The sequence below is a fragment of the Electrophorus electricus genome, chromosome 23, assembly GCF_041902795.1.
Source record: "Electrophorus electricus isolate QZ-2024a chromosome 23, ASM4190279v1, whole genome shotgun sequence".
Taxonomy (NCBI): Eukaryota; Metazoa; Chordata; class Actinopteri; order Gymnotiformes; family Gymnotidae; genus Electrophorus; species Electrophorus electricus.
Window position 1 is genome coordinate 4,170,001 of NC_137519.1, and position 27,500 is coordinate 4,197,500.

At 45.0% G+C, this 27,500-nt stretch overlaps 3 protein-coding genes across 10 annotated transcripts in view; all 3 read left to right on the plus strand.

The window, feature by feature from the left end:
- The window catches only part of plcd4a (phospholipase C, delta 4a), a 23,075-nt gene extending 13,040 nt beyond the window's left edge, over positions 1-10,035 (plus strand). For all 4 annotated transcript variants that reach the window (XM_081706235.1, XM_027025215.3, XM_081706236.1 and 1 more), the window contains exons 9-16: positions 1-100; positions 1,525-1,692; positions 4,923-5,079; positions 5,245-5,361; positions 7,486-7,664; positions 8,152-8,284; positions 8,638-8,787; positions 9,579-10,035. The exon at positions 1-100 is cut by the window's left edge and continues 56 nt beyond it. In XM_081706235.1, coding sequence (XP_081562361.1) covers positions 1-100; positions 1,525-1,692; positions 4,923-5,079; positions 5,245-5,361; positions 7,486-7,664; positions 8,152-8,284; positions 8,638-8,787; positions 9,579-9,670 — 1,096 coding nt within the window. In that variant the 3' untranslated portion in view covers positions 9,671-10,035. The remainder of the gene's footprint in view (positions 101-1,524; positions 1,693-4,922; positions 5,080-5,244; positions 5,362-7,485; positions 7,665-8,151; positions 8,285-8,637; positions 8,788-9,578) is intronic.
- A 2,810-nt stretch (positions 10,036-12,845) lies between these two features.
- Positions 12,846-23,263, plus strand: slx9 (SLX9 ribosome biogenesis factor). 2 transcript variants are annotated; one of them, XM_027025212.3, is made up of 7 exons: positions 12,846-13,144; positions 13,242-13,356; positions 19,610-19,678; positions 20,974-21,145; positions 21,227-21,265; positions 22,501-22,569; positions 22,658-23,263. In XM_027025212.3, exons 1-7 carry the CDS (start codon positions 12,983-12,985, stop codon positions 22,776-22,778), a joined length of 747 nt encoding a protein of 248 aa, XP_026881013.3. In that variant the 5' UTR covers positions 12,846-12,982; the 3' UTR covers positions 22,779-23,263. The 2 variants fall into 2 exon arrangements, with proteins under 2 accessions (XP_026881013.3, XP_026881014.3); XM_027025213.3 differs by lacking the exon at positions 21,227-21,265.
- An 877-nt stretch (positions 23,264-24,140) lies between these two features.
- The window catches only part of adarb1a (adenosine deaminase RNA specific B1a), a 41,260-nt gene continuing 37,900 nt past the window's right edge, over positions 24,141-27,500 (plus strand). For 2 of the 4 annotated variants that reach the window (XM_035520722.2, XM_081706346.1), the window contains exon 1: positions 25,971-26,206. Coding sequence is in view for 1 of the 4 variants with exons in the window: in XM_081706345.1 (XP_081562471.1) it covers positions 25,025-25,049 (25 nt within the window). In the remaining 3 variants the exon portion in view is untranslated. Of the gene's footprint in view, positions 24,159-24,903; positions 25,050-25,970; positions 26,207-27,500 lie in introns of those variants that run through there. The other 2 variants (XM_081706347.1, XM_081706345.1) reach the window with 2 other exon arrangements.

The following is a 27,500-nucleotide window of genomic DNA, read 5'->3' on the forward strand; positions in this document are numbered from 1 at the left end:
GAGAGTGTTGGCCCACCACCTCACCTGCATCCTGGGTGACAAACTGCTCCAGAATGCCCTGGAGGGCAGGAGTGTCAGTGGCGGCCTGCCCTCCCCGGAGGTGAGACGCCCGGTGCGCACACGCCAGCGGATAAATCTGCACGCACACGCAAAGAAAAGCCCCCCACACACACATCCATGCACATGCAGACATCCATGCACATGCAAATACATATGCAATCATGCTCGCATGCAAAAACACGCGCGCACACTCACACACCCACACGCAAACACGCATGCATATGGAAACACGCAAACAAGCAAACATGTGCATGGACATGCAAGGTCACATGCACAAGCACACAGGTATGCACTGCACATGCATACACACACATTCATGCAAACATGTGCACACGCAAACACACACACACACACACAAACAAGCATGCGCACATTCACGCACACACGCAACCACACATGCACACACAACCACACATGCACACACTCCCATGCTTTCACACATACATAAACACACATTACCTCACAAAAACATGCATTCACTCCCACATACAAGCATACACACATGCATGCAGTTTCACATGGACAAAGATGCACATGCACACAAAAATACATGAACATTCAAATATGTAATGCCACACACACACGCATGCACACACATACACCTGCACACATACATGCCCACACAAATACACACACAAACACTAACACATACATACACAAATACATGCATTCACACACAAACACATGTACACGCACTTGCATGTACAGTACTGCCAACCCAGATACTCACATTAGCACAGCCTTACCCATGTATATTGTTCCATGCAACTCCCTATAAAGTGGTAAAACATATACACACACACACACACACACACACACACACACACACACACCCCTCTAGCAGTGCTAGTGTCCCATGTTCTTTGAGGAACATGTTCACTTTCCTTTGACCATGTGATCTGCATTTTTTCCATCTCAGCACACTGAATTATTAACACACACAATATTACACACCCACAAATGCACGCGCACATGACACTGGATCATTCCAGAAGACCGGTATTCGTCATCCATTGTGTGTGTGTGTGAGAAAGAGAACCGTATTGTTTCAGCACACATTGACAACCGCTTCACTGTAAATATATCTTGGCTAATGGAAAGCTCATTTGCATTTAGGTAAACGTTAGATATGCATTAACACACCCGGCCCTCCACTACATATGTAGAGTTGAGTTACTACACTTAATGGTCTCCATGGTTATGGTTGCCAAGTGGTTGTCTTCTAAATCTTAGCCCAGTGCTGAGGGTAATGTGCAGAATTTGTAGGCATATGTCCAAAATATATTAAAATCTGTGTGAATTTGCATGTGGGGAATATATCATGTGCAGTATAGGGGTACAGTATATTACTGCGATAAACATGCACGTATATTACCATGTTTGTGTGCACATGCATGTGTGTGCGTGTCACGTACGTATGTACACGCATCTGTTTTTATACATATGTTGTGTGTGTGTGTTTAGGACCTAAAGGGGAAGATTTTGCTGAAAGGGAAGAAGATTGGGGGACTCGGAGCAAGTGTCAGCGCAGTGGGTGAGGACTCCCCGGTGGGGGACGTCAGCGAAGAAGACGAGCGTTTAGAGATGGAAGAGGAGAACCATCACGACGACACCCTTCGCCGCAAAGCCAAGGTCCCGACCCCCCATTCTCTCGTCTCTCCACGTACATACTTTCTCTGGTTCTTCCTGTATCTGTCCCTCATCCCATCTCTTTCATACCCCCTCAGCCTCTTTGTGTCTCTATATCTTTGTCTGATTTTTGTGTGTGTGTGTGTGTGTTTTGTGTGTGTGTGTGTGTGTGTGTGTGTGTGTGTGTGTACGTGTGTGTTAGTGTGTGTGTGTGTGTTAGTGTGTGTTTTTTTTTTGTGTGTGTGTGTGTATGTGTGTGTGTGTGTGAGTGTGAGTGTGTGTGTGTGTGTGTGTATGTGTGTGTGTGTGTGTGTATGTGTGTATGTGTGTACGTGTGTGTGTGTGTGTGTGTTTGTGTGTATGTGTGTGTGTGTTTGTGTGTATGTGTGTGTGTGTGTGTGTGTGTGTGTGTGTATGTGTGTGTGTGTGTGTGTATGTGTGTATGTGTGTATGTGTGTGTGTGTGTGTGTGTGTGTGTGTATGTGTGTGTGTGTTTGTGTGTATGTGTGTGTGTGTGTGTGTCTCTATCACTTTGTCCCTGTCTCTGTCTTTGTTCCATATAACTCACATCAGCACATACAGGCCTGGGTGGATCTGGGTGGAGACTTAGCCAGAGTGCCATATGTGATGAAAGCACTATTTCTCTCTCTCTCTCTCTCTCTCTCTCTCTCTCTCTCTCTCTCTCCCTCTCACTCTCTCTCTCTCTCCCTCTCACTCGCTCTCTCTTTCTCCCTCTGTCACGTCCCGTTTCTGTGTCGCCGTGTCTCTCGCCAGCCGGCCCGGCTGCGGTTTGCCTGGCGGCGGGTGCGGTCGCACGGGGCGGCCGGGTGGCAACAGCCCCGATTAAACATGGGCGGGGCGACGGCAGGGGGCCGATGGCCGAACGAGGAGATGGGAGCAGAGAGGGACCCGCCGAGCGCGAGTGGAGACGACGCGAGAGAGAGGGAGCGGGAGGCTGAGAGATGGAGAGATGGTGGGAGAAAGAGCGGAAGCGAGATCGAGACACAAATATAGGGGATAGAGGAAGAAAGAGGCTGAGAGAGACAGAGACAGAGAGAGAATGAGAGGGAGGATTAGATCGAGAAGGATCAGCAGCGCACTTTCCTCTGCTGCTGTGTGTGTCGAAGTAAGTGTGTGTGTGTGTGTGTGTGTGTATTGGGTGGGGGGGGGGGGGGGTGGAGTGGACAGTCTCAGTGCCCGGTGCGGATCGTGTGAGACTGATGAAGGCTCGTCAGGTAGAATTTGTGTGTGTGTGTGTGTGTGCGTTTTTTGTGTGTATGTGTGTGTGTGCATGTGTGCTTTGTGTGTGTGGGAGTGTGCATGTGTGTTTTGTGTGTGTGTGCGTGTGTGCTGGTGCCAGGCGGAGCCCTGCTCACCCTCCACAGCGTGCCCCTTGGCCGCCGGTTTGATCCGGCTGCGGTCGCAGCCCCAGGGCGGCTCGATTTTCCCACCTAGCAGGTGGGTGATGCGGAGCTCCACCTCTGGCTCCAAGCCTGCAGAACGGAGCTCAGACAGTAAGGCCTCAGTGAGCACATGCCTCTCCGTATCTTTGCACACACGATCGCACAGATCAACATACCAGTCTGTTGAACTGGTTCTATAACAGCCACTGATATCACCAGTGTGTGCATTTCTAATGTCAGTCTTCTAGAAGTTATGTTTGAAATTCTAGCCATTACATTGCTTAGCAAAGCTTCAATTTGCATCATTCTGTTCTATAGACCATCTAAGACTTTACACAATGTTGTGTTCATGTTTATTCAACCGTATCCTTTAGCTTCTACCAACAAGTCCTGCTTGTTGGTGATCTAAATGCATATGGATTCCCCACAATGCTCCGTGGCTAGTTTTGTCTCTACTAGATTCTTGCGATTTGCTGCAGCATTTTGTTTCTCTCTTTCCTCTTCTTCTACCTGTACTGACTTATTTCATTTTAACACTCATATCTTAGACTCTGGATGTATTTGCTCCCAGATAACCAGAGCTGTTCCCTCTACCCATGGGCTCCCCAAGAACTCTGAGCTCAGAGTCGTGAAAGTTGCCGGTAAACGTCTTTAGCACCTGTACGAGAAAAGGGTAGTTGATGTCCTTCCGTAACGCAGAGTGAGGGACAGGTAGACACAATCAATGAGAAGAGCTAGATTTATTATGGGCAAATAAGGGAGGGGCCAACAGTGGCACCTTCTCTGATCTGCAGATACTGATCTCATCATACACAGCATTATTTCAATTTGAATTTCACTTAAGCACCCATGACATGGCTTTAGCTTTGTTCAAATCATATCTTACTGATACTTACTTCATTTCTACTGGCTGCGGTTTCTTGAGGTGTACCTCAAGGTCCAGTTCTTGGCCCCTTTTTATTTATCATCTGCATGTTAGCCCTTGATTCTGTAATCCATAAGCATGGCCTACATTTCCACTTCTATGCCGATGATCTACCTCAGTACTTGCCTCACTGCCTCTTGTACACCCACTAATAATAAACTGTTTAACAATCAATAATAAACAGGACAATTTACACTGGATGTCATCAGCTGTTCTTAAATTGAACACTGACAAAACACAGGCCATGCTGATATAGGATCTAGGTCTGCACTGGCTAAGGCTGGTGACCTCTGTCTACAGTAACTGTAGTAGTAACCTCTACTACAGTTAGAAGCCTCGGGATCATTTTTGATCTCACACTCTTTGCACACGCGTTAGTTCTGTTTCTAGCTCCGCCTTCTATCATCTTCATAACATTGTTTGGCTTCCTGCTTCTCTTGGCGTTCGTGATGCTGACCTATCGGTTCATCCTTTCATCACCTCAAATCCTCATTGTTGTAATGTACTCAAACTTATTTACACAACTCTGCTGCCCGACTATTCGCTCATACCAGGAAATCTGCACATATGTTTCCTGTCCTTCAGCAATGTCACTGGCTTCCAGGTATGACGCGTATCTAATTCGAAATACAACTCATCACGTACAAAGCACCAAATGGACATGTCCCTCCCTATCTTCGAGCTCTTCTAGTCTGCTGTGTACCGGTACGTTCTCCAAATGCACAACGTCTTGTCATCCCTTGTGCAAAACTCTACAGCTGAAGACGGATCCTCCAATGTCGTCGCCCCAAAACTCTGGAATCTGCTTGCTGACCACAGGACCCCTGCTGAGAAGGTACCCTCTCAGCGGCAGACCGTAGGTCGTTGATCCCCTGACACGTGTGCCGCGTGTGCCGTGTGTGCAGAGTTCCAACGAGCGCCTGTCAAAGGAGCTGTCGGACTGCGTGGTGTACTGCAAGAGCGTGCGCTTCAGCAGTTTCAAGCACGCGCGCATCCACTCCAAGTTCTACGAGATCTCCTCCTTCACCGAGTTCAAAGCCAAGAAGCACATGAAGGAAGCAGGTAAAGACCCTGACCCTGACGCTCTCCTGCCAACGTGGACTTGGTAGTGAGAAAAGTGTGTACAGATGGGTGTTTGGTAAGAGGAGTTGAGGAGTTTCAAATTAAGAGACATGCATCCCTCCACCAAACACATACACACACTGTTTCTGTGTTGCTGTTGGACAGGGGCAGATTTTGTGCATCATAACTCCCGACAACTGACCCGCATTTACCCAAGTGGCTTCAGAACTGACTCCTCCAACTTCAACCCACAGGAGATGTGGAGCGTAGGATGCCAAATCGGTGAGTCTCTGTGTCACTAGGTTTCTCTTAGTTGGAGAGTTTGTTTGGGTCACTGGGTCTCTCTCAGTCACTGATTATCTCTCTGCTGGATAAACTTTCAGGGTTTCTCTGTTTTCTGTTCAGTTCAATTCAATTCAACTTCATTTCAGCTTTCTTGGCACGACTATACCAGGTACAGTTTTGCCAAATAATGTGATTTTGAGCATATAATTACATTTGATTATCCATTGTACTTAAACATTTCACTTATCAAAATGTAACACTTCAATCTTTTTTTTCCTTTCAAATGTACATGCAGACATATTTCTAAATTGAATCAGAAAAAAAAGTGTGGACATATTTGTAGTGAAAAAAATCTTGAGCTTCAGTACACTTCACTTTGTTGTGTGTTGAATCTGTTTATCCCAGTACACGTCACTGTGTTGAAGCTGTTTATCCCAGTACATTTCACTCTGTTGAAGCCGTTTATCCCAGTACATCACTCTGTTGAAGCTGTTTATACCAGTACACTTCACTCTGTTGAAGCTGTTTATACCAGTACATGTCACTCTGCCGAAGCTGTTTATCCCAGTACGTCACTCTGTTGAAGCTGTTTATACCAGTACGTCACTCTGTTGAAGCTGTTTATACCAGTACACTTCACTCTGTTGAAGCTGTTTATACCAGTACACTTCACTCTGTTGAAGCTGTTTATACCAGTACATGTCACTCTGTTGAAGCTGTTTATACCAGTACACTTCACTCTGTTTATACCAGTACACTTCACTCTGTTGAAGCTGTTTATACCAGTACACTTCACTCTGTTGAAGCTGTTTATACCAGTACATGTCACTCTGCCGAAGCTGTTTATCCCAGTACGTCACTCTGTTGAAGCTGTTTATACCAGTACACTTCACTCTGTTGAAGCTGTTTATACCAGTACACTTCACTCTGTTGAAGCTGTTTATACCAGTACACTTCACTCTGTTGAAGCTGTTTATACCAGTACACTTCACTCTGTTGAAGCTGTTTATACCAGTACACGTCACTGTGTTGAAGCTGTTTATCCCAGTACATTTCACTCTGTTGAAGCTGTTTATACCAGTACACTTCACTCTGTTGAAGCTGTTTATACCAGTACACTTCACTCTGTTGAAGCTGTTTATACCAGTACATTTCACTCTGTTGAAGCCGTTTATCCCAGTACATGTCACTCTGTCGAAGCTGTTTATCCCAGTACGTCACTCTGTTGAAGCTGTTTATACCAGTACACTTCACTCTGTTGAAGTTGTTTATACCACTCTCTTGAAGTTGTTTTTTACCTTGAACTACCTTGGAGTATGTGAGATGTTGTGAAGGAGAACGGTGCCAACTGTTACAGCTGTACACATGTGTGAACTGCATATGAGTCTCTCTTGGTCTCTCTCTCTCTCTCCATCAGTAAGTCTGTTGCAGAGTCTCTCTGGGTCATAGAGTCTGTCTGGATCATTCATCATTCTCAGTTTCTATGTCTCTCTCTGTTGGAAAGTCTCAGGATCACTGTCTCTGTCATTCGCTAAGTCTCTCTCTACTGGAGAGTCTCCCTGTTATTAAGGATCAGCTGAAAAAAATCGCAGTTGCAGAATTTCTCTTAGTCATCGACTTTCACAGACAGTGACTCTTTCAGAGTCTTTCACAGACAGTGACTCTTTTATGTGGCAAAGCCATCAGTCTCTAAATTGGCAAGCCTGTATCATGCAGCGTTTATGATGGCACTTCTCAGTCTTGTGCTGCATCTGTATGGTTTTTGGAGACTACAGGAGTTCTGAGTTTGGTTGGGTTTTTCCACATACAGCTTCACAAGTTCACTTTGCATTAAATTAAATTAATTATTATAATATTAAAGTTATGTTTCATAAATTCTCTCAAACATTTTCTGCTGGTTTATGTGTTGGTTTATGTTGGTATTCAAGAGTCGCCCAATTCTCATGGAGCTGATTGAAGTGACATTAGCAAAAATACATTTTGAGTGCTTATTAAAACTTCCTCTTCTTTCTCTGTCTCTTTTCCCCTCCCCCCTTAACCCCTCACCTGTCATTTCCCATCTCTCCTGTCCAATCCTGTCTAATCCTGTCCAATCCTGTCCAATCCTGTCCTCTCTCCCAGTCGCACTGAACTTCCAAACGGCTGGCGTGGAGATGGATCTGAATGACGGTCTTTTCGGTCAGAACGGACGCTGTGGTTACGTGCTGAAGCCACTGTTCATGCGCAGCGCAGAGAAGCAGTTCGATCCGGAACATCCGCAGATGCTGGACAGATCCGGACCCCTGACCCTCACCATACAGGTACCTGCGTGGACACGTGCTGGTTGGGGGGCGGCACTTTTACTATGTGCATTAGCTACTTGTGTTGTTTGTCTGTGTTTGATGTTGTGCATTTGTGTAACTGTGTGAATGAATGTGATAGTTGTTGTTTTATACATTTTGTGCTTTTAAGTATCTTGCTTTTATGTATTTTTGGTGATTGTGTCAGTCCGACAAGTGGACATTATTTTTCATGCACGTTTGCATTGCCTTTGCATAAACTCTTGCGTGCATTATTTGTGTATTTAAGCAACAGAACATGCGAGGGAGTGTGTTATCACAAATAACATTACAGCTGTGACTGGGTCACCGCAGAGATCATCACAGTCATGATTCACAATAACACACAGCCTCTATGGCTCCATTGCTTTTGGTTTCACAAAATAAAGAAACAATTAAAGCAAAGAAGCCCAAAATAAAGAGTTAAATCTGTTTCACTATTGGCGTGTGTGTGTGTGTTTAACACCAGGTGATCAGTGGTCAGCAGCTGCCGAAGGTGAACCAGAAGGAGGGCTCTATTGTGGACCCGCTGGTGCGCGTGGAGCTCCACGGAGTGCCACTGGACCAAGCCAAGCTGGAGACTCATCACATTGAAAACAATGGTGAGTCCAAACACGCCAAAGGCACCCTAAGCACACGCCCACGCAGCCCTAAGCACACGCCCACGCAGCCCTAAGCACACGCCCACACTAGAAAAAGGCTTTACTCAGTTTAAGTGTAGCGGGAGGAAGAGGCGGCAGGAGGAAGAGGAGGCAGGAGGAAGAGGAGGTAGCAGGCGGAAAACATTGAAAAAGAAAAGAAAATCAGCAAAGGCCTTCATCTTCCCCACACAAAGTACTGCTAAACACGGACTGAAAAAATGCAATGGGAAAAAAATGCAAATTACTACTCTGGAGTGGTATCCAAGTGAATAAGAATAAGATAATGGTCGACTAATCCTTGTCCTGCCTTGCAGGCTTCAACCCTATATGGGACGAAACTCTGAAGTTCACCGTGCATGTGCCTGAACTGGCTCTGGTGCGCTTTGTTGTGGAGGACTACGACAAAACTTCGAAGAACGACTTTGTGGGCCAGTTCACACTGCCTTTCTCATGTATACAGCAAGGTAAAGAGACTTACAATCATGCTGCATCAAAGCAGAACAAAACCAAGACCGAAAACATGCATTAAAGCAACGCAGCGCAGCAACGCAACACACGGCATATAATTGTATCGTCTACGTTCTTAAATATTTAGTAGTATCAGTCTATTAGACATCTGCACTGTGTAGTTTAGTGTGACGTTTAGCAAGTAGTTTGGCGTGTAGTTAAGTGAGTCATTTAGCTTGTAGTTACATTTACTGTGTAGTTTAGTGTGACGTTTAGCAAGTAGTTTGGCGTGTAGTTAAGTGAGTCATTTAGCTTGTAGTTACATTTACTGTGTAGTTTAGTGTGACGTTTAGCAAGTAGTTTGGCGTGTAGTTAAGTGAGTCATTTAGCTTGTAGTTACATTTACTGTGTAGTTTAGTGCTTTTCTTTTGCTGTCCTCCCTCTCCTGATTCAGTGCATGACTGATTATTCCACAATGAATTCAAACTGAATCTATGTGAGCAAGAAAATACATTGTGCATTGCCCTATATTATTCCCAGTTCTGTCGTATTCCCAGTCTGAGAGTGGGAAACACTAACCTAGTCCCAGTCGGAGACCGGGAAATACTGTCCTATTCCCAGTCTGAGAGTGGGAAACACTAACTTAGTCCCAGTCGGAGACCGGGAAATACTGTCCTATTCCCAGTCTGAGAGTGGGAAACACTAACCTAGTCCCAGTCGGAGACCGGGAAATACTGTCCTATTCCCAGACTGGGACTGAGAAAGAATGCTTTATGCATTTTTCCTTTCCTTCTCATCTCTCTTTCAGGATATCGCCACATCCACCTCCTGTCAAAAGACGGCACCAAGATACCCCCTTCCTCTCTCTTTGTTCACATCAGGATCACACAGAGAACTTAACACTCAGAAACCGTGTTACAAGGCACACACACGCAGGGCTCTCACAGGCAATTACAAGTTTTCGCATTTATCATTGTCAATACAGTCAAAAGATGCATTACCTATGATGCATGCTGTACAATAACCAGGAAAAGTCAATTAGCTTTTTTATGTTAAATGTACAGCTGGCATGATTAAATGTAACTGGGTACTGTAATCCACAGGATAAGTGGTGCGCCAAATGATTTTCTAGATATCGATATATTCATCGTTCTAATGCCTGTGTCACAAAAGGATTCCAATGTTTAATACGCTTCAGTGTCCAATGGGATATCTTGTCTATACCTGCGTTCTTTATGCAGAAACTGGATTTGAGTTTTTGAGTTTCTGCTTACTTTTTTCCCTCACGTGTACACAGAAGTCACATAACACATGATCCTGCAAATATAACACACATAACACATGATCCTGCAAATATAACACACATAACACATGATCCTGCAAATATAACACACATAACACATGATCCTACAAATATAACACACATAACACATGATCCTGCAAATATAACACGCATAACACATGATCCTACAAATATAACACACATAACACATGATCCTGCAAATATAACACGCATAACACATGATCCTGCAAATATAACACACATAACACATGATCCTGCAAATATAACACGCATAACACATGATCCTACAAATATAACACGCATAACACATGATCCTGCAAATATAACACGCATAACACATGATCCTGCAAATATAACACACATAACACATGATCCTACAAATATAACACATGATCCTGCAAATATAACACGCATAACACATGATCCTACAAATATAACACACATAACACATGATCCTGCAAATATAACACACATAACACATGATCCTACAAATATAACACACATAACACATGATCCTGCAAATATAACACGCATAACACATGATCCTGCAAATATAACACACATAACACATGATCCTGCAAATATAACACGCATAACACATGATCCTACAAATATAACACGCATAACACATGATCCTGCAAATATAACACGCATAACACATGATCCTGCAAATATAACACGCATAACACATGATCCTGCAAATATAACACGCATAACACATGATCCTGCAAATATAACACGCATAACACATGATCCTGAGTCAAGGGTGTTGCCGACGCCCAGCCAAAACGTGCCGAACCCCAAACGAGAGCACCGGGGACGGCTCTCACCTCACAGCTCGACGTTCTCGCGTTGGTGTTTTTCATTTTGCCGACAAACATCGCTCCTTGCGGATCTTACACATTTAAGCTGTGTGTGAGGAGAGAGAGAGAGAGAGAGACAGAGAGAGGAGGAAGAGAGAGCGGTGCTGGACTGCTGTGTCTTAGTCGTCAAGTGGCTTTTCACAAAGTCCGGACAGGCAGCAGGTTACTGGTTCAAGCCAGCCGCTACAGGAAAGACCACCAGGGACCCACCATGCTCCACTTTTAAACTCTACCATTCAATTCCTACTGTTTTTAAGTAATAACTGTATTATATTTAGTTATGTTTTAATGGACAATGTAATTGCTTTTACATAGGAGGCTTACTACATTGGTTTAGCACATCTCCATGCTTTTATTTGTGAGAGGAGACACATCGTAAATGAAACTACCCAGCAAACAGCCCCACAGACTTGTGCATCACTAACGACAACAACAATAACGATTCCGTTTCTAGAATTGTGTTATTATTGCTTCATGTACAGTTTTAAAAGCCTTTGTTAGTAAGTCTATAGTTCTGAGAGGGTATAAATACGAAAAAGAGGGACTATTGTAACTGCGTTATGTAATAATTGTAAAATGCTGTTGCTTCTGTTATGAGTTTATTACCTGTTGTTATTTCATATCATATTTATGCTGCTGGTGGATAGTATTATTTTTATACATTGCTTTTATTGTACTTTATTATAGATTTCTTATTGAATTTAATTGAATTGGATCTTCAAACTCTTTTTGTACCATCGCTCAATGAATCTTAAATCTACTCTTTGTCCAAATGTAGGCCTGAACAATGGATACATTTAGATCCATTGTAAATATAGATGTAGGCAGTATGTATTTACATCTATTCATACAGATATATGCAGTATGTATTTAGGTCAACTGTTTTTACAGTATATATTTAGATATATGGTTCACAAAGATGTTGGCAGTATATATTTAGGTCTACTGTTCGTACATATGTTGGAAGTATGCATATATATATCTACTGTTTATGCAGATGTAGGCAGTATGTATTTTGACAAACTGCATTTAATCATTTGCCACATCCAGTGCAGAATAAAGAGGATTTTGAGTACATTTGTCTTACATTTTTCTTATTGAGCCTCACACAGCGCATACTTCTGTTCTGGTCCAGCCGCACAGCACGCCAGCCTTAACACACTTTAGGTAAGCAGAAGAGCTTTACTTACTTACTTACACACACACACACACACACACACACACACACTCTCTCTCTCTCTCTCACACTCACTCACTCTTCACAGTCACCAGCCACTTTGCAAGAAACATCTTGTACACGTACAGTAAACAGTTTACCTCATCTGCGCACAGTTTGCGTTTTAACATTTTTAGCAACGGTCGTTTTCTGACCACAGAACTACTGATATTTTTTGGTTAGCAAAGTCACTCTTAACTCATCAATGAAATTCACATTTGTAAAAAACACCAGGAACTCTGCTGTCTGACATATTAGGTAGCACGAGCACTACAGTTTGAAATTGTCCACCTACAAAATACACTTGCAAAATATCTATACCCCTAAAATACAGAGAGTTTACATAAAATTAAGCCAAAACATGTTGGCCACTGTGTCATATGCTATAACTGACATAATGATTGGTATAGTGCAGTGGGTAACAGTACTGCTTCTTTATGGGGGGGGGGGGGGTCTGCTTCAAACCCCCCAGATAAGAGTCCATGTGCAAGCCTCAGAACCCCTCTCGCCTACCTCATGTAACATGATTGAAATTGTATAACAGCACCGGCCAAATGCGTAAATGCAGCGGTACAAATGACGCCCCTATCTCGGTTATGCCTGCGCAAATGAAGGGACCGAATTGAATTAGACCACGCTAGGAAAAGTTGAAGCGGAACTGCATTTGCTCTGCGCGCTTTGCTCCGGGCGCTTTTAGGTGTAGCACGCGTGGCGCCATGTGAGTTGTCAAAAACAAATACCGTTGTTGAGGAAAATCAGCTTAGGTGACCCACCTATCTTATATATTCGCAGAGTCCATTTTGATTTTGTAAATCACATAGTTGAGCAAAATGGTGGGGAAAATAACGCGATCGCGGCAGAGACTTCACCAGGGCGCTGTACACATGGAGGGGAGAAACCCCATTTCACTGAAGCTAGATGTGCAGCTAAACAGAGAACCAGCTCGGCCAGAACCGCACAGTAAAGCGGGTAATAACGCCAAGGACGGTGAGGTATGTGGGCTTTGCTGTTTGCCAGATGGCGGTCGTCCACATTCCTGCCTAGCTGTGTGTTTGGCAGTGCATCTTAATTCCTTCTTCTCCCCAATAGACGTTTACTTTCCCCAGAGGAATCTTTGCGGGGACCAAAATCACCCCCGAGGCTCTGGTACAGACTCTAAAATACGACGAGACTTCAGCGGTCCGGACAGCAGAAAGACAAAAAGGTAACCTAGGTCAACATGGTCTGCTTTAGTTTCATCACTCCTTATGCAGTACTGATCGTTTCATACCCGCTGCCGCTAGGTGGCAGTCGCGGGCTGAGGTCTGGACACCAAGGCTGCAGGCCGCCGGGTCACACGGGCGTCAGTGGCGGGTGGTCGCGTTGTGTAGACCGGGGCACTGGGACCTGCGGCTGATTAGGTCAGACTCCCCAACAGCGCTCAGATCCAGGGGTTCTTAATGTAGCTAAATGTTTGTGGAAACGCCCATTCAGACGCAGCCAGGAATAAATACAAATGTAAGTAAAATACTATATTGCCGCAATGAGAAAGATAATAAAGTGTTTGCCCAAGCAATTCCCCTCCCAGTTTGTATTTCAGTTGTCTCAGTATGCAGCGTGGCGGAAAGAGGCTTTTGCTGTATTGAGATTCATAAGGCAGTGTTGTGCTATTCTTAGCCCTTGGTAGTATATATAACTCATGCATGAAGTCTTAGTTAAGATGATTCGTAATTCCTTTCAGCATTGCTGGCCTTCAGACTGGTGAGCGTGCGCGAAAGGAGTGCTGCTTCCTTTTTATTATGCTAGAGGAAGACTTGCTTCTAGAATGATGGAAAGGCATGTGAGGGAAATAGGCAGAGAGAGAGAGAGAGAGAGAGAGAGAGAGGGGGAGAGAGAGAGAGAGAGAGAAGGGGGAGAGAGAGAGAGAGAGAGAGAGAGAGGGGGAGAGAGAGAGGGGGAGAGAGAGAGAGAGAGAGAGAGGGAGAGAGAGAGAGAGAGAGAGAGAGAGAGAGGAGAGAGAGAGAGAGAGAGAGAGAGAGAGAGAGAGAGAGAGAGAGAGAGAGGACACTCTTATGGATGTGTAAATGACACTGGTTTTCTTAGGCAGGAATTTCAATGCTTTGGACTGTATCGTTCTTCTCACTTTCAGTCACTACCTTTCTTTTTGAGGTTCGGAAATTTTTCCTATGCGTTCTGAAAGACAGCAATGAGCCTTATTATGAATCTCAGAGGTGTGTGTGAGGATGAGACGGCGTGATGTATTCCTCTGCTCCCCGTACACGTCTCTAATAGATGCAGACATTCTCTCAGCAGGCAGTGGGTCCGTATCACCATAGAACAGCCTTTATGAACCTCTGCTCGGTGTAATGTGGCGATCGGACCATTTCCGATTGGCCGTAACTCTGTACATCCGATCGGGAGCAAGGGTCCAGTTGTCACCGTGGGGACCCAACGAGTCACCAATACCAGAAAATGTAGCACAAGCTCACATGTAGATCAGGTATATCTATGGTGCTCTAATTGGTCAAGTTCCTTAGCAGCCCAGGTGTGGAGTAATTTGCCCAACTCCTGATGATTAATGCCATGACAGGACTACTTAATTAATGAATTAACTTATTAAATTTACTAATTAATACTTCAGTTAATACATCAGCTAATTTATGTCATGTAGAGTGGTGATGTTGCAGGCCCACCATGGTGAAGCTAGCAAATCACCGTCCGAGACGTAAATCATGCCCGAGTCAGTCTGCCTGTCCGCAGGCCGATCTGCTGCGACTGGCTGGATCGATCCGGCCGCTCCTCTGCTTTGACAGGACGCGAGCGCTTGGCTCTTTAATCAGAGGCATCGGGTGTCTCGCCGCGACCCCGAAAAACCGCCTCCTTAACCTCCGAATCAGCTCCTCGGAGGGGTGGGGGGCGGAGGTGTTGGCTTCCACTACCACCTCCCCATCCTAGAGAGAGGAGGGAAGGAGGCCGAACCGTGTCCATTTCCGCCAGCTTTGGGAAGACGATAGTCTCTCTGGGCAGGATGCGGTGAGGGAGCGAGAGAAAAGGGAGGGGGGATTCTACCCCTCCCTCCCTCCCTCCCTCCCTCCCTCCCTCCCTCCCTCCCTCCCTCACTCCCTCATTCCCCGCACGAAGAGGAGGGCAGGCCGCGATTGGGTTTCGAGGCGGCGGGCGGAGATGCTTATCGCACAGCTACAGCACATTAAACATGCCTGTTTTTGCTGCTGTGGTGGGTGATGCAAAGATTCATCACTCTGTCACCTTTCACCGCTGAGCCGACACCTGCTCTAGACTCGTTAAAGAGGGCTCCCACCCAAAACCTGCCACTCATCTCCCAAGTCCAGGCTTCTCAGGCGGTCTGCCGGATGTGCAGCATGTATATGCGTAAAATTGGGTGGCTTGGAAATAAGTTGTTCCATGACTTGGAGACATTGGAATAGTTTTCATGTGACTTGGAAATATGGAAATAGTCATGTGACTCAGGGCAGTGAAGTGAAAATGTACGGTGGGTCATAATCTGAATTGTTATTAAAATATTTTATAACATAGGGTATAGGGTCATTGCACTACAAGGGTGTTTGTTACAGCTGCAGGGTTAATATTGCTGGGATAATTGGTTATGGGTTGATGTGTTAACGGTTTGTGGTAGAGACCAACCTGTTCGGTTGGTCACTGTGGTAGTGCACAACCCCGCTGAGCTGGTTCAGGACCATGACTTCCTCTTGCCCAACCATCCAGCAGAAATTCATCAGGCGGTGTGGGAGTGTGTTTTGTGTGATACTATGGGAGTGTGTGTGATACTGTGAGAGTGTGTGTGACTGTGTGGGAGTGTGTTTGTGTGACACTGTGAGAGTGTGTGTGACTGTGTGGGAGTGGCCGTGTGGGTGTGTGTTCGCTTGACTGTGTGGGAGTGTGTTTGTGTGACACTGTGAAAGTGTGTGTGACTGTGTGGGAGTGGCCATGTGGGTGTGTGTTTGCTTGACTGTGTGGGTGTGTGTTTGCTTGACTGTGTGGGAGTATGTTTTGTGTGACTGTGTGGGAGTGTGTTTGTGTGACACTGTGAGAGTGTGTGTGACTGTGTGGGAGTGGTGCAGTGTTCCACTTCTCTGACAGCACGTGCAAAATGTTTGAATTTCAGCTTTATTTCATCTATATGACGATGATTGTGGAAGAGTAGGTGGAGGTGGTAGCTGTGATCTTGCGCTCTACTCCTGCTGAGAATGAGATTAGTTGGGAGATTATTCTCTTGGGGTTGATGTTTATGTATGTGTGAGGAGGAGGTTCAGTAATCACACACACACACACATGCTGCATAAGTACCCCTATAATAATAATAATCATCACCATTTCATAGTAAATCTTTCCATCAGCATGGGGTGTACTTCTATAAACCAGTACGCCAGTTAACCACACAGGTATCCAGTGATGGCAGTTTAATATTTGAGCCCTGGCCTGACCAGCCCCTTTGGCCAGTAGTTAGCTAATAACGACTAAATAAATTGATCGGGCCTATCTCCTCTGGCGGAGGGATATTTGGCCTCTTCACCCACTGGCGAACCACTGCAGGCGTTTGAGGAAATAAGTGCAGCCAGGCGCTTTCTCAGCCAGAAGCTCAAAGTCACACCGAGCACTTACCTACCATCAAAAACCCTCGACACGGTTAAACAGGTTAGACTACTGAGAGTACTACATAATGTCTGGCTTTGGAGGAAGCACTTTACGTATGGTTAATGAGTGTATTATTTATTGATAAATAAGCAATAAAGGTGTATGTGTTTTGTTTGTGTGTGTGCGCCAGATTATTCTGGGCACGGAGAACATCTCCGTGCCCAGAATAATCTGGCGCACACACACACACACACACACACACACACACACACACACACACAATGTTCTTGTTTTGTCCAATGCAGATATTATTAATTCAGAGTATTTGCGTTCAAATATATGCGTTCTGCATTTGCCGTCTTCAGTAACTGCTGTTTCCTGCGCATGACCATCATTGCAATTCCAACAACCGGGGCAAAGTAGCCTAGATTTGGGAGCTGTTTTCCATTGGCTACATATGATGTTTTGGCAGCACGTTGCTTCCTTCAGTGACAGGAAGTGACCACAGAAGGAACAGTTCCGATTGGCCCTAGTTCTGGACTAAACAACTGCTGTAATGAAGCTGGCGTAAATCGCGCGTAGTCTAGCCAGGAAGCTGGCCTTGATTTTCCCACTGACTAGAGGAAACTGTAATAAATTCGACCCAGCAGACAAACGCGAGAACTTTTCCACACTGTCCGTCCTCATTTTTATGTGTTTAACATAGTCCGCTATCTTGGAGGGTAAAATGCTCCAGTAGTCTAACAGCTTAACTTCTGATGAATATTCATCAGTAATAAAAATGCAATTGGATGCCAGTGGTGGCAGATTAAATGTTTGACTTCCTTTAGATGTTTTTTTTGGGTTAATGCAGCTTCTAGCCTGTTTAGTTAAGCAATGTGTTGTGCCATCCAAATGGTGTGCAATCGATCACGACAGAGAGATTAAACTCCCTTGCTCCTGAGGTAACATGGTCCAAATCTCATTTTACCACAGCACGAAAAGACAATCGAAAGGTCACACACACACACAGTCTCTCCATCAACTATGAAACACAAATCAGCTGTCACTTTTGAGACAAAAAAGTATACTATTTGTTAGAAGTATTTGTTCTATGGAGCAGACTTCCCTGTGGTTAGGGAGACTGATACCTGTGGTGTGTGTGTGTGTGCGCGTGCGCGTGTGTGTTTGTGTGGGAGAGAGAGAGAGAGAGAGAGAGTCAATGTGTGTAGGAAAATCCGCTTTTATCTTCACATTGGGCCTCTCTAGTGACTGGACATCAAGGCATCCACTCTCAGGCGTGGGAACTATATCTCCCTTACACACATACATTTCAGTTCGCGCAAACAGCCTTAAAATAACACACAAGAGCTTGCGCTCTTTCTTCGTCTCTCAAACACACAACATGCTCATATCATTTGCCACCAGTACTCGTCCTATGTCAGCTTGAAACAACACACACATCCTGTGCTCTGCTGTGCTGGGCATCGTAGCAGCCTCGCAGACTGCACTGCCTGATAGGCCTGCACCATCCGGCAGTAGGAAGCCACACGCAGCCAAAGCCTACACACACACATATCTATTCCTCTTCACGATCACATCCATGTTAGCAGGGAATTTAGTGGAGGCGCTTTTCCTCGACCCCTGAATTGCTACACCCTGCAACTCCAAACTCGGCCCGCCCCGCACTGGTCCCTCATGATGTGTTGGTAGATTGGGAGGGAGCGCTTGGATACAATCAAACTTTGTTTAAGCTGCATATCTTTAAACGGATGCGTTTTTGCTGCTGTGAGCGAACATGGGCTCGGTGCCCTAGAGGCAGAAGCCGGTACTGCAGCCTCTAGCTGCTCAGTTTCAAAACTGCTGCAGTTGTGGTTGCCTTGGGGGGTTTTGAGTTGTTCCGTTATAAACGTAAAAGAGATGTTGTAGGTATAAAACTTTTAAAAATATATTTTGCTGCAGATTTCACTGTAAATGTATCAAATTAAATAACCAAATACTGGAAACTTTTCGCCAGAATCATTTCAGTTTACAAGCAGTTGCCTCGTGTTTTCTATAGGTCATTTGCGTCAGTAAAATGTTTGCGGCTCTTTGTGCTGACGTTGATAAGAGGTTCCCGTTTTCCTGTTTTGAAATGAAGCTTATCTCCTCTGAAACAATGGTTTATTTTTAAGTGCTTAGAAAGACAAAACCGTTCTTTATAAATGTTGCTTGTAGTGATTTTTCCTTGAAATAAAAAAACTTCAGTATATTTACTTTGCATTATACTCTTTGTTTGTTTTTAAAGAAGCTTTGTTCAGTTCTCTTTGATGAATCCGATGTATGTTTTACATATAGTTGTAAATGCTCTTTACAGTGTGCATGCCACCCAACTGTGCCACCGGTAACTGTCACCTCACTTTGGTCCACACAGTAATGGAGCTTATAGTGTAGTGCCAGTCCACACAGTAACAGTAGTAACCAACTGTGTTCCGTATTGCTATAAATGTCACCAGTCCGTCGGAAACTGTGTGTTAATATACATCGTTGGTCTTGGTCACACTTGTGGAACAGCCATGTTTTTTAGGCCTTACTCAGTTCAACACTTTGGATATCTCAGCTGCACTTTGGTGGTCGGTTTCACGTGTACACGACGTCGACCGGGTCATGAGGCGCCCGGCGTAGGGGCGGTGGTAGCTCAGCGGTTAAGCTGCTTGACTTGTAATCGGGAAGGTTGCTGGTTCAAGCCCCACCACTGCCAAGTTGCTAGTGTCGGGCCCCTGAGCAAGACCCTTAACCCTCAATTGCTCAAGTTGTACTCAGCCATAATTGTAAGTCGCTTTGGATAAAAGCGTCAGCTAAATGCCTTAAATGTTAACGTGCCTCGTTTTGTCGCTGCCCCCCAGGTGGAGGGAAGAGGATGCACCAGTCGAAGAAGGACAAGATGAAGGAGAGGAGAGAGAGATGGCTGAACAGTAAGTGTCTTCTCCGTTTTTTCGTCAGTTTCGGTGCCCGCCTTTTTGAAAATCGACAAAGAAATATGTTCAGCTGAAACTCTCGCCATAACAGAGCGACACGTCACACGGACGAGCTCCCGAGTCCTCACGTGAGATGTGGTTCAGCCTGTGGTGTTGGGAAGGTCACGCAAATGACTGATTATTCAAATAAAATGATTATTTTCTGTTGTTTGAGTCCTTCTCCATGTGGTGTTCTGGAATTCTGGGAGCTGATGCACCCCGTCTGCCTCTAGCTCTGGTTCCGGCCATCCACGCCGGACCCGGCCTCGGTGCCGCTAGGCGGGCGCGATCGCCGGTACCCGAGCCGCCCGTCATCCCTGCCCTCCCTCCCTCTCTTCCCGTCCGACGCCGGAAACCGTATCCGCGGGGGCCAATCAATGCGGCGCGTAACAGGAGCCTCGGCCGAGCTAATTATAATTAGGGCCTAATGGAGATCTTGGCTCCGCGCAACCTGACGCGGGACGCTGGAGGACGTGCCGCCTATTAGAGAAAAAAACAATACCCACGGGGGTGGAAGGTGCCGATCGATTCTGCTGCTGTCCGCTGGTGGGTGTGTCGGGCGGGGCTGACCACCGCAGTTTACACTTGACCTCGATGAGGGCCAGATTTAAAGGGACCGCTCTACGAACAAGTGGGCCGTTAGGACCCCTCCCCACCCCAAACACACACACACATCCTGCGATCCCTGCCGAGGACTCGGCCCCTAGACGAGTGAGCCTGTCCTTCGATCCCGCACCCAGGCACTTTGGATTCCCTCTCCTGATGGCATCATTTTAATAGGATTTCCTTTGTATTCAGAGTGACATAAAAAACTGAGTTTTGTTCGGGGGTCGGTGTTTTCGCTACACACCCGATTAAAACCGTTTGAGGAGGGAAGACGCCAAGCTCTAACCGAGCGCGTTCAGCGCTGCAGGAGACGGGGGGTGGGAGAACCGACTGGCAGTGGGACCTGAAACGCTTCTAATTCATATTTAAAGAAGCGTCGGCCCAAACGCGCGCAACACCCACGGCTCCCCGCGGAGAGACCGGGTCAGATGCTCCCGGGGGCGCGCGGGGCAGCCTTTTCTGCATTGCGCTCCGCTCCGCAAGCAACATCGGATCATTCCGGCCACATTCAGTTCGTAGGAAGCGTGTTCAGTAAACCGCCTCGGGGCGGTTGTGTCGTTCCGGGCTCTCGAACTTGAATATTGTGAGCACGTTGACAGAGCTGACTCGATGTGCGTTTGTTTGTTTGTTTGGCCACATCTCCACAGAGATCAACGCAATTAAGCTGGCTCGCGAGCAGCAGGTGGCGCTGGCGCGCCGGAAGGCCACGCCCGTGGTGGGGGACATGAAGCCGCTGGCCGATGCCCTTCCCGAGCTCTGTCAGCTCCTCCCCTCTGTCAGAGCACACGCCCCCATCTCCGGCCTCAGGAAACAGAGAGGGTAGGGAAATTGGTGGCCGCGCCCTCGCTTCTGTAGTTTTTCCCCGTGTTTCTTCTCATTGCCCCATTCCCTTTCTCCTAGACGGACACACCCGCGCGGGCACGTTCTGTCGCACATGAGGTGTGTACAGGAGGAAGGAGAGTAGTAGGACAAGTGTTTGAATGCATGCAGGCAACTCATGAGGGGTGTGTGTCTATGTGGATAACCCCAAATAAAATGTATCATGAGAACCGGAGCATTTCTAAACAAGGCGCACACACATACACACACACACACACACACACACACACACACACACACACACACACACAGCAAAAACACACACCACGTCCGGCTCCCTACGCTCGTTATGAGCGTTGTTGACGCTCTCTAAGACTCTCCACATTCCTTTCTGACACACACACACACACACACACACACACTGAGTGTTGTTGACGCTCCACGTTCCTCTTTGCACCGCCTGCCTCACCGTAATCCCTGCCCTAACTGTGCCACAAACTCAACATTCACGACAGACCTGAGCCCACACACGTGCTCGCCCCTCATTCCAGACCGATCCACCGCAAGATCACCCGAGTCAGACGGCGCTGAGCAGAACTGTGTTTCAGTCACCAATCCATCCTCATTTAGCCTAAACACTTCACTGAAGAGGAGATCCTGCAGTTTAGGAGGTGAAGTCCGAATGGTCTCGGCTCGTGGCGTGTTTGTGTACGTTACGAGCGTAATTAATCTACGAAGGTGGGTGGAGATTTTGGGAACCCTGCTAGTTTCCCAAGACCTGCACGGTGTTGTGTGTAGATTTGAATTCCTTACTTCTGCTTGTAGCGAGGAGCATCTCATTACTGCCAAATGTAAGCAGCGTCTCGAGGTGGAAGCGGGTTGGGGGAAAAAAAGTCGGGTTCATTTTCACAGATCTTTAAAAAATTCCACTGCGCTCGCATGAGCCTTGTAAAGAAACAAAATGATGACTTGGCTGTAAAGTTCTCATCCAACACTGAGTGTGCGAAGTGCACACAGAGATATTTGGCTCATGTTTGCGGAATCAAAATCCTGGACTGGAAAAGTTTGCAGGCTTTAGCCTGAGTGGGCAGGGTTGGGGCCAGGCTGGATCTCTGGTGGGGGCAAGGGTGGGTCTGGAATAACCCTCTGACTTCAGGCGGAATGGCAGGATCTAAATTCCAGGATCGTCTTCAGTTTCTTTTATTATACAACCCCTCCTCCTTTTTAATATATGCCTGTTCCCACCATAATTACTGACAGCTGCTGTGTATCTAGTGGGTTGGTTAAAATGTTTTCCTTCAACATGTACTGTACTATAACTCTTTTTTTTTTTTTTTCCTTTCTCGTTCTCTCAGAGCGGTTAAGAAAAAAGCCGAACCCACGGACTACTGCCAGATGAATCCTGCGCAGAAACGGAAACTGCTGTAAGTGTGTGTGTGTGTGTGTGTGTGTGTGTGTGTGTGTGTTTACAAGGGTTTGTATTAAGACTGTCATTCTGTGTTTTCGATTCAGGGAGGTGGAAGCCTCTCGCTTCAGTGAGGCGGTGAAAGACCCCACCTTCAAAGCCAACCCTCTTGTTGCGATTGGCGAACACCTGCGGAAACGCCTCAGACAGGAAGATGAGCAGAGCTGAACCCGCGCTGTTCCTCAACAGACTGTTCCGTACCAGACATACTGATGTAACATACACCCGACCCAACGACCTATACCCTGGCTGTGCTAAACCAAGGGAGTGTCCTAATTTAAATCTAAATTTAAACATAATTCAAGGAGCAATCCAGTCAATCTAGAGCTTCTGAATTACAAAGTCACTTTATCCTACAATGCTTTTCTGATCTGGCTTTATGTCCACACTACACTGACCTAGGCACACCGATTCATATAAAGAGAATGCATTCTACTACAAGGTACTGTTTACCACTGATCTGAGACCAGTTCTGTAAATTGCCTTAGAATTGTTTTGATGGTTGTATTTGGGAGTATAGAGCTGGCTCAGGCAACATAATGAGTACCATAACTAAATAAATAAAGTCTACAGAGGGACAAAATGTTTCAGTTCAGTGTTAGTTATGTGCACACAAATCTCATTCTCAATCCAGATTAAAGAAAATAAACCCATTTTGCTTCATTGTGTTAAATTGACTCACCATACACAGCTGCATCCAGACTGTTGCCCTCAACAGCAGTGACGATTTTAATGCTTTGAGCGTTTTTTTTTTTTTTTTTTTTTTTAAATAATGGCTTTTTTGTTTTAAGATTTTGTTATAAGATGGACTACCAGCCTTCTATTAAAACAGCACAAAATTTCAGTCTGCTTGGATTTCCATGCAAGCCATTTAGAAAATAATTGGTTGTAGCAAGAACAACTTTTACTTTCAATAACGTCTTTAGAGGCTGATGATTTAAACTAAAAAGTTCTCATTTAAAAGGCTCACGCTGTAACCATAATCATTGACTTTTTTTTGTCCCTTGCAGATTTGAACTACTCCAAAATAAAAGAAAAGAAAGACAATTTAAACCCTTAATCAATAACTATAATAAAACACATGTCTATTACTTATTACATAATTATTACTCGTTTTCCATGTGTGCGTGAACTAGTGTTAAGGATAACGTGTCTCCATACTAGTTAGAATGATGATGAACGGGAACGCCGATCCTGTTGAGAGAGAGAGAGAGAGAGAGAGAGAGAGAGAGAGAGAGATCTATCTATCTATATATATATATATATATAAAAGCAAACGCAATCAATACGGTGCAGGAGTGGGCGTGTGGCCATTAGCTTTCATTAATAAACCATCAGAGGAGGGGAGAGGAGACGCGGATTGAAAAGGAGCTCCGCGTCATTGGACAAATCCGTCTGGAAGCCGATGAACTCTACCAAGGTATTAAATACGGGAGAGATTCAACACTTCATATAATGTAGTTTAATTCTGGTAGTTTAGCTAACGGTGTTACCTCAGCGCGGGAAAACGGACTATTATGTTGTTCATAGCAAGTGGGAGTTAAAAAAGTGAGTACCCCCCCCCTTTATACAGACACCCCAAAAAAACATACCATAAGCGCATGCACAAAGCTGACCTCAGATCGGCATAAAAAACACAAGCCACTGCTGATAGCTAAATTTCTTAAAGGACAAAAAAATTGTCAAATTAATATATAATATACAGTGTGTATAGAGGGTGATAAGTTACATTACATTTACATCAGTCACACGCGCGGGCGCGCGCGCACACACACACACTATATATATATATATATATATATATATATTTATAATCATATATATATATATATATATATATAATCATATATATATATATATATATATATATATATATATATATATTTATATATATATATATATATATATATATATATATATATATATATATATATATATATGATTCGATTTGATTTATTATATTTGATGTATTGTTTTATATACAAATATAGTTTTATTGCACTATACTATTGCTACCTTTAATTCGCCATACTTTTCGCTGCAGGAGTATGAGATTTGGAGGTTTGTTTTCTAATGGGTGCAGTCCTGACACCATACCCAGGTGCTATTAAAGAATTCGCGGCGTCCGTCTCAGAGCAGCCTGTATTTGGACCCACGCTCCCCACCGTTTGCACGAGTCACCGTTTAAGCCGTATCGTTAACCACACCGTGGCTGCTGGTCCCGAGCGCTCTGGTCAGGCGCGCGCGCGTTAGCAAGCTTCACCGCCCACTTCACCCGCGTGCAGATGATGGCCCGTGCAGCCCAGCGCTCGAGATTTGTGACGCCAAAGTGGAAAACGTGTTCGCAAGGTTCAGACAAGAGGCTACACTAACACTAACCTTGCACAGCAGACGAACAGGACGCACCTAAAACCATGCACACAGATTGTTCAACGACAGGTATATATGCCTTTAATCAGACCTTAACACTAACGGTTTCTTTAGAGTTGATAATATAGGGTTGAAAACTGTGTCGACTATTTACAATCATTTTTAGGTGGGTCAGCCAACCAAAAATAGCACACCTGCAGCTTGTTCCAGCAAAACTAGGAAACCTAAAAGACGCGCGGCGTGGCTCTGTCCGGTTGTGTGATGCTACAGCGCCACAGTTTCCGACAATATCATGGAATATTTAAAAAGTATATATGACCTACCTTTTTTTTTTTAAATACACCATGCTTTTTGAATGACAAACTGCTTCTAGCGTTCGTCATCATGTAAAGTAAATTAAATAAATGAATGAATAAAATTGCCGCCGCGCATAATTGAATTGTCTTGCGACTGGACGCTATAGCATTTCATACGCATACGCCTAATCCACCTGATTCTCTTACCCATATTCAATCAATCTGTCGTCATGCAGAAACCGATTGATTTTGTTAGACTGCTCCAGCTTTGACTCGACTCTCTTTCTGTTTAACTTTGTTTAGTCGATTTAAACTTTGCCAACTGAAGTTAGAACGGCTTAATTAGTTTTAGGTACTTCATTAATAAATAAATTGCCATTTTTGACCAACTCCAGTGTAGATTCTATAGTGCAACAGAGGATTGCGAAGATTACTGAACGCAACCTATATGTAATCTATATATGAACAAATATATTCACCTTATGTGAACAGGTGAGAGGTTTTGTAACAGAAATTCCGCCACCAGGGAATAAAACCGCGTTACCTATCTCGTGTACCAACAGGCTTGGGGCAGCCCACCTGTCAAAAGGTCGTCCACCAATGAGGCTGCGTTTAATTTTAGCGTCCGCCTCCTCTCGGTCCAATGAAATGAGCCGTGCCACAGCGACGGCCTGTAGTCCACGCCCCCCCCTGCGATGTCCGACAGCGTTCATAGCTGTCCGTGAAATAAGCTACCCACCGGTGTACCAGGCCAATTATCCTGCCACTTTCTGCCCGCTGGCACACGCTTGCGTCTGTTTTTAAGAGTGCGTTTTAATGACGGTCACTGCCGGCGGCTTTTAACGGCTCGTTTCGTCTGGCGAGAGTGTGGACAGCGACGCTAAGCTTCGGGAATCGTTTCGTCGAGATAGCGCTCGTATCTTTAGTACCGTGAGTAACATCCTCCTTAAGACTCCAAACAAGGGCTCCGTGTCGCAGTGTGGCTGTCCTTGTTACACTGCAGCCTCTGTAGTTTACACACCTGCGGTGCTGCATCCCACTGGTAGCCCTCGCATACTCTTTGGCATTAACTTCAAATCCTCCTTTTGTTTCGGACACATCTTTTCTTCTGGTTGGCGAAGTGATTTATCAACGCTGAACGTAGTGGCACCACGATAGTCGACCGTCACATACTGTAAAAGAAATTGGTCGTGAGTTGTTGAAGTTTGAACCTGACCCCCCACCCACCCACCCCCAAAACCGAACTGTCGTCCAAGTCTACTGTCGTTGGTGTGAAATGCATGTCTGTCAACTTCACAGTTGCCGTTTTAAAAAGGGGCTGTTTCCAAATGGACTTGAGTAGGCTTATGGTATTACTTGATTACACCTGAGCACATATTTATTTGTGAAACACGTTGTTTTGCATAGTCACCCTAATCCATGTATGAGAAATGAATTAAGTGAAAATTAAATTGATCAGTGTTTTATTTCTATAGAGTGGCCTACAGTGCGTTATATTACAGCAAACGTCATTGCTACGCTACGCGCGTTTGTCGGATTCCAACCGTGTTTTTTTCTGAAGGACAAACTTCAGAAAAATGTTTTATAGGAATATAAACACTCTGAACGAGTTTACATATTCCGCGTTTTTTGAATAGAATATTGGTTGTTTTACATATTCAGCGCTATTTGAATAAAATAGTCTGTTTTACATATTCAGCGGCATTTGAATAGAATATTGGCTGTTTTACATATTCAGTGCTTTTTGAATAAAATATTGACTGTTTTACATATTCAGCGCTATTTCAATAGAATATTGGCTATTTTACATATTCAATGCTTTTTGAATAGAATATTGGCTGTTTTACATATTCAGCGCTATTTCAATAGAATATTGGCTGTTTTACTGTTTTCAACAGTAGCGCAATGTACCCATTTGACTCCAGCTTTAGCAATCGGATCATCAACACTCTCAGAAATGTCTCTGGTTCAGCGCCTCTTGGATGACCTGCTCAATTTTCCTTAAAAGCCATCTTATGTTTTCAGACATGCTGCACTGACCCACACGTGCATGTAGTGTTTTTTAAACGCTGGTCTGCATGGTCTGCAAGGCCACTTAATTATTCGCGCTGTTTGCGCTGTTCTGTTCCGTGTAGCCTTGAACTCAGGACAAACCAGTTCGCTTTTGCATTGTCGAGGCCAGGCATCATCGTCAGGTTAACTGTTCTTCTGCTGTTGTCCTTAG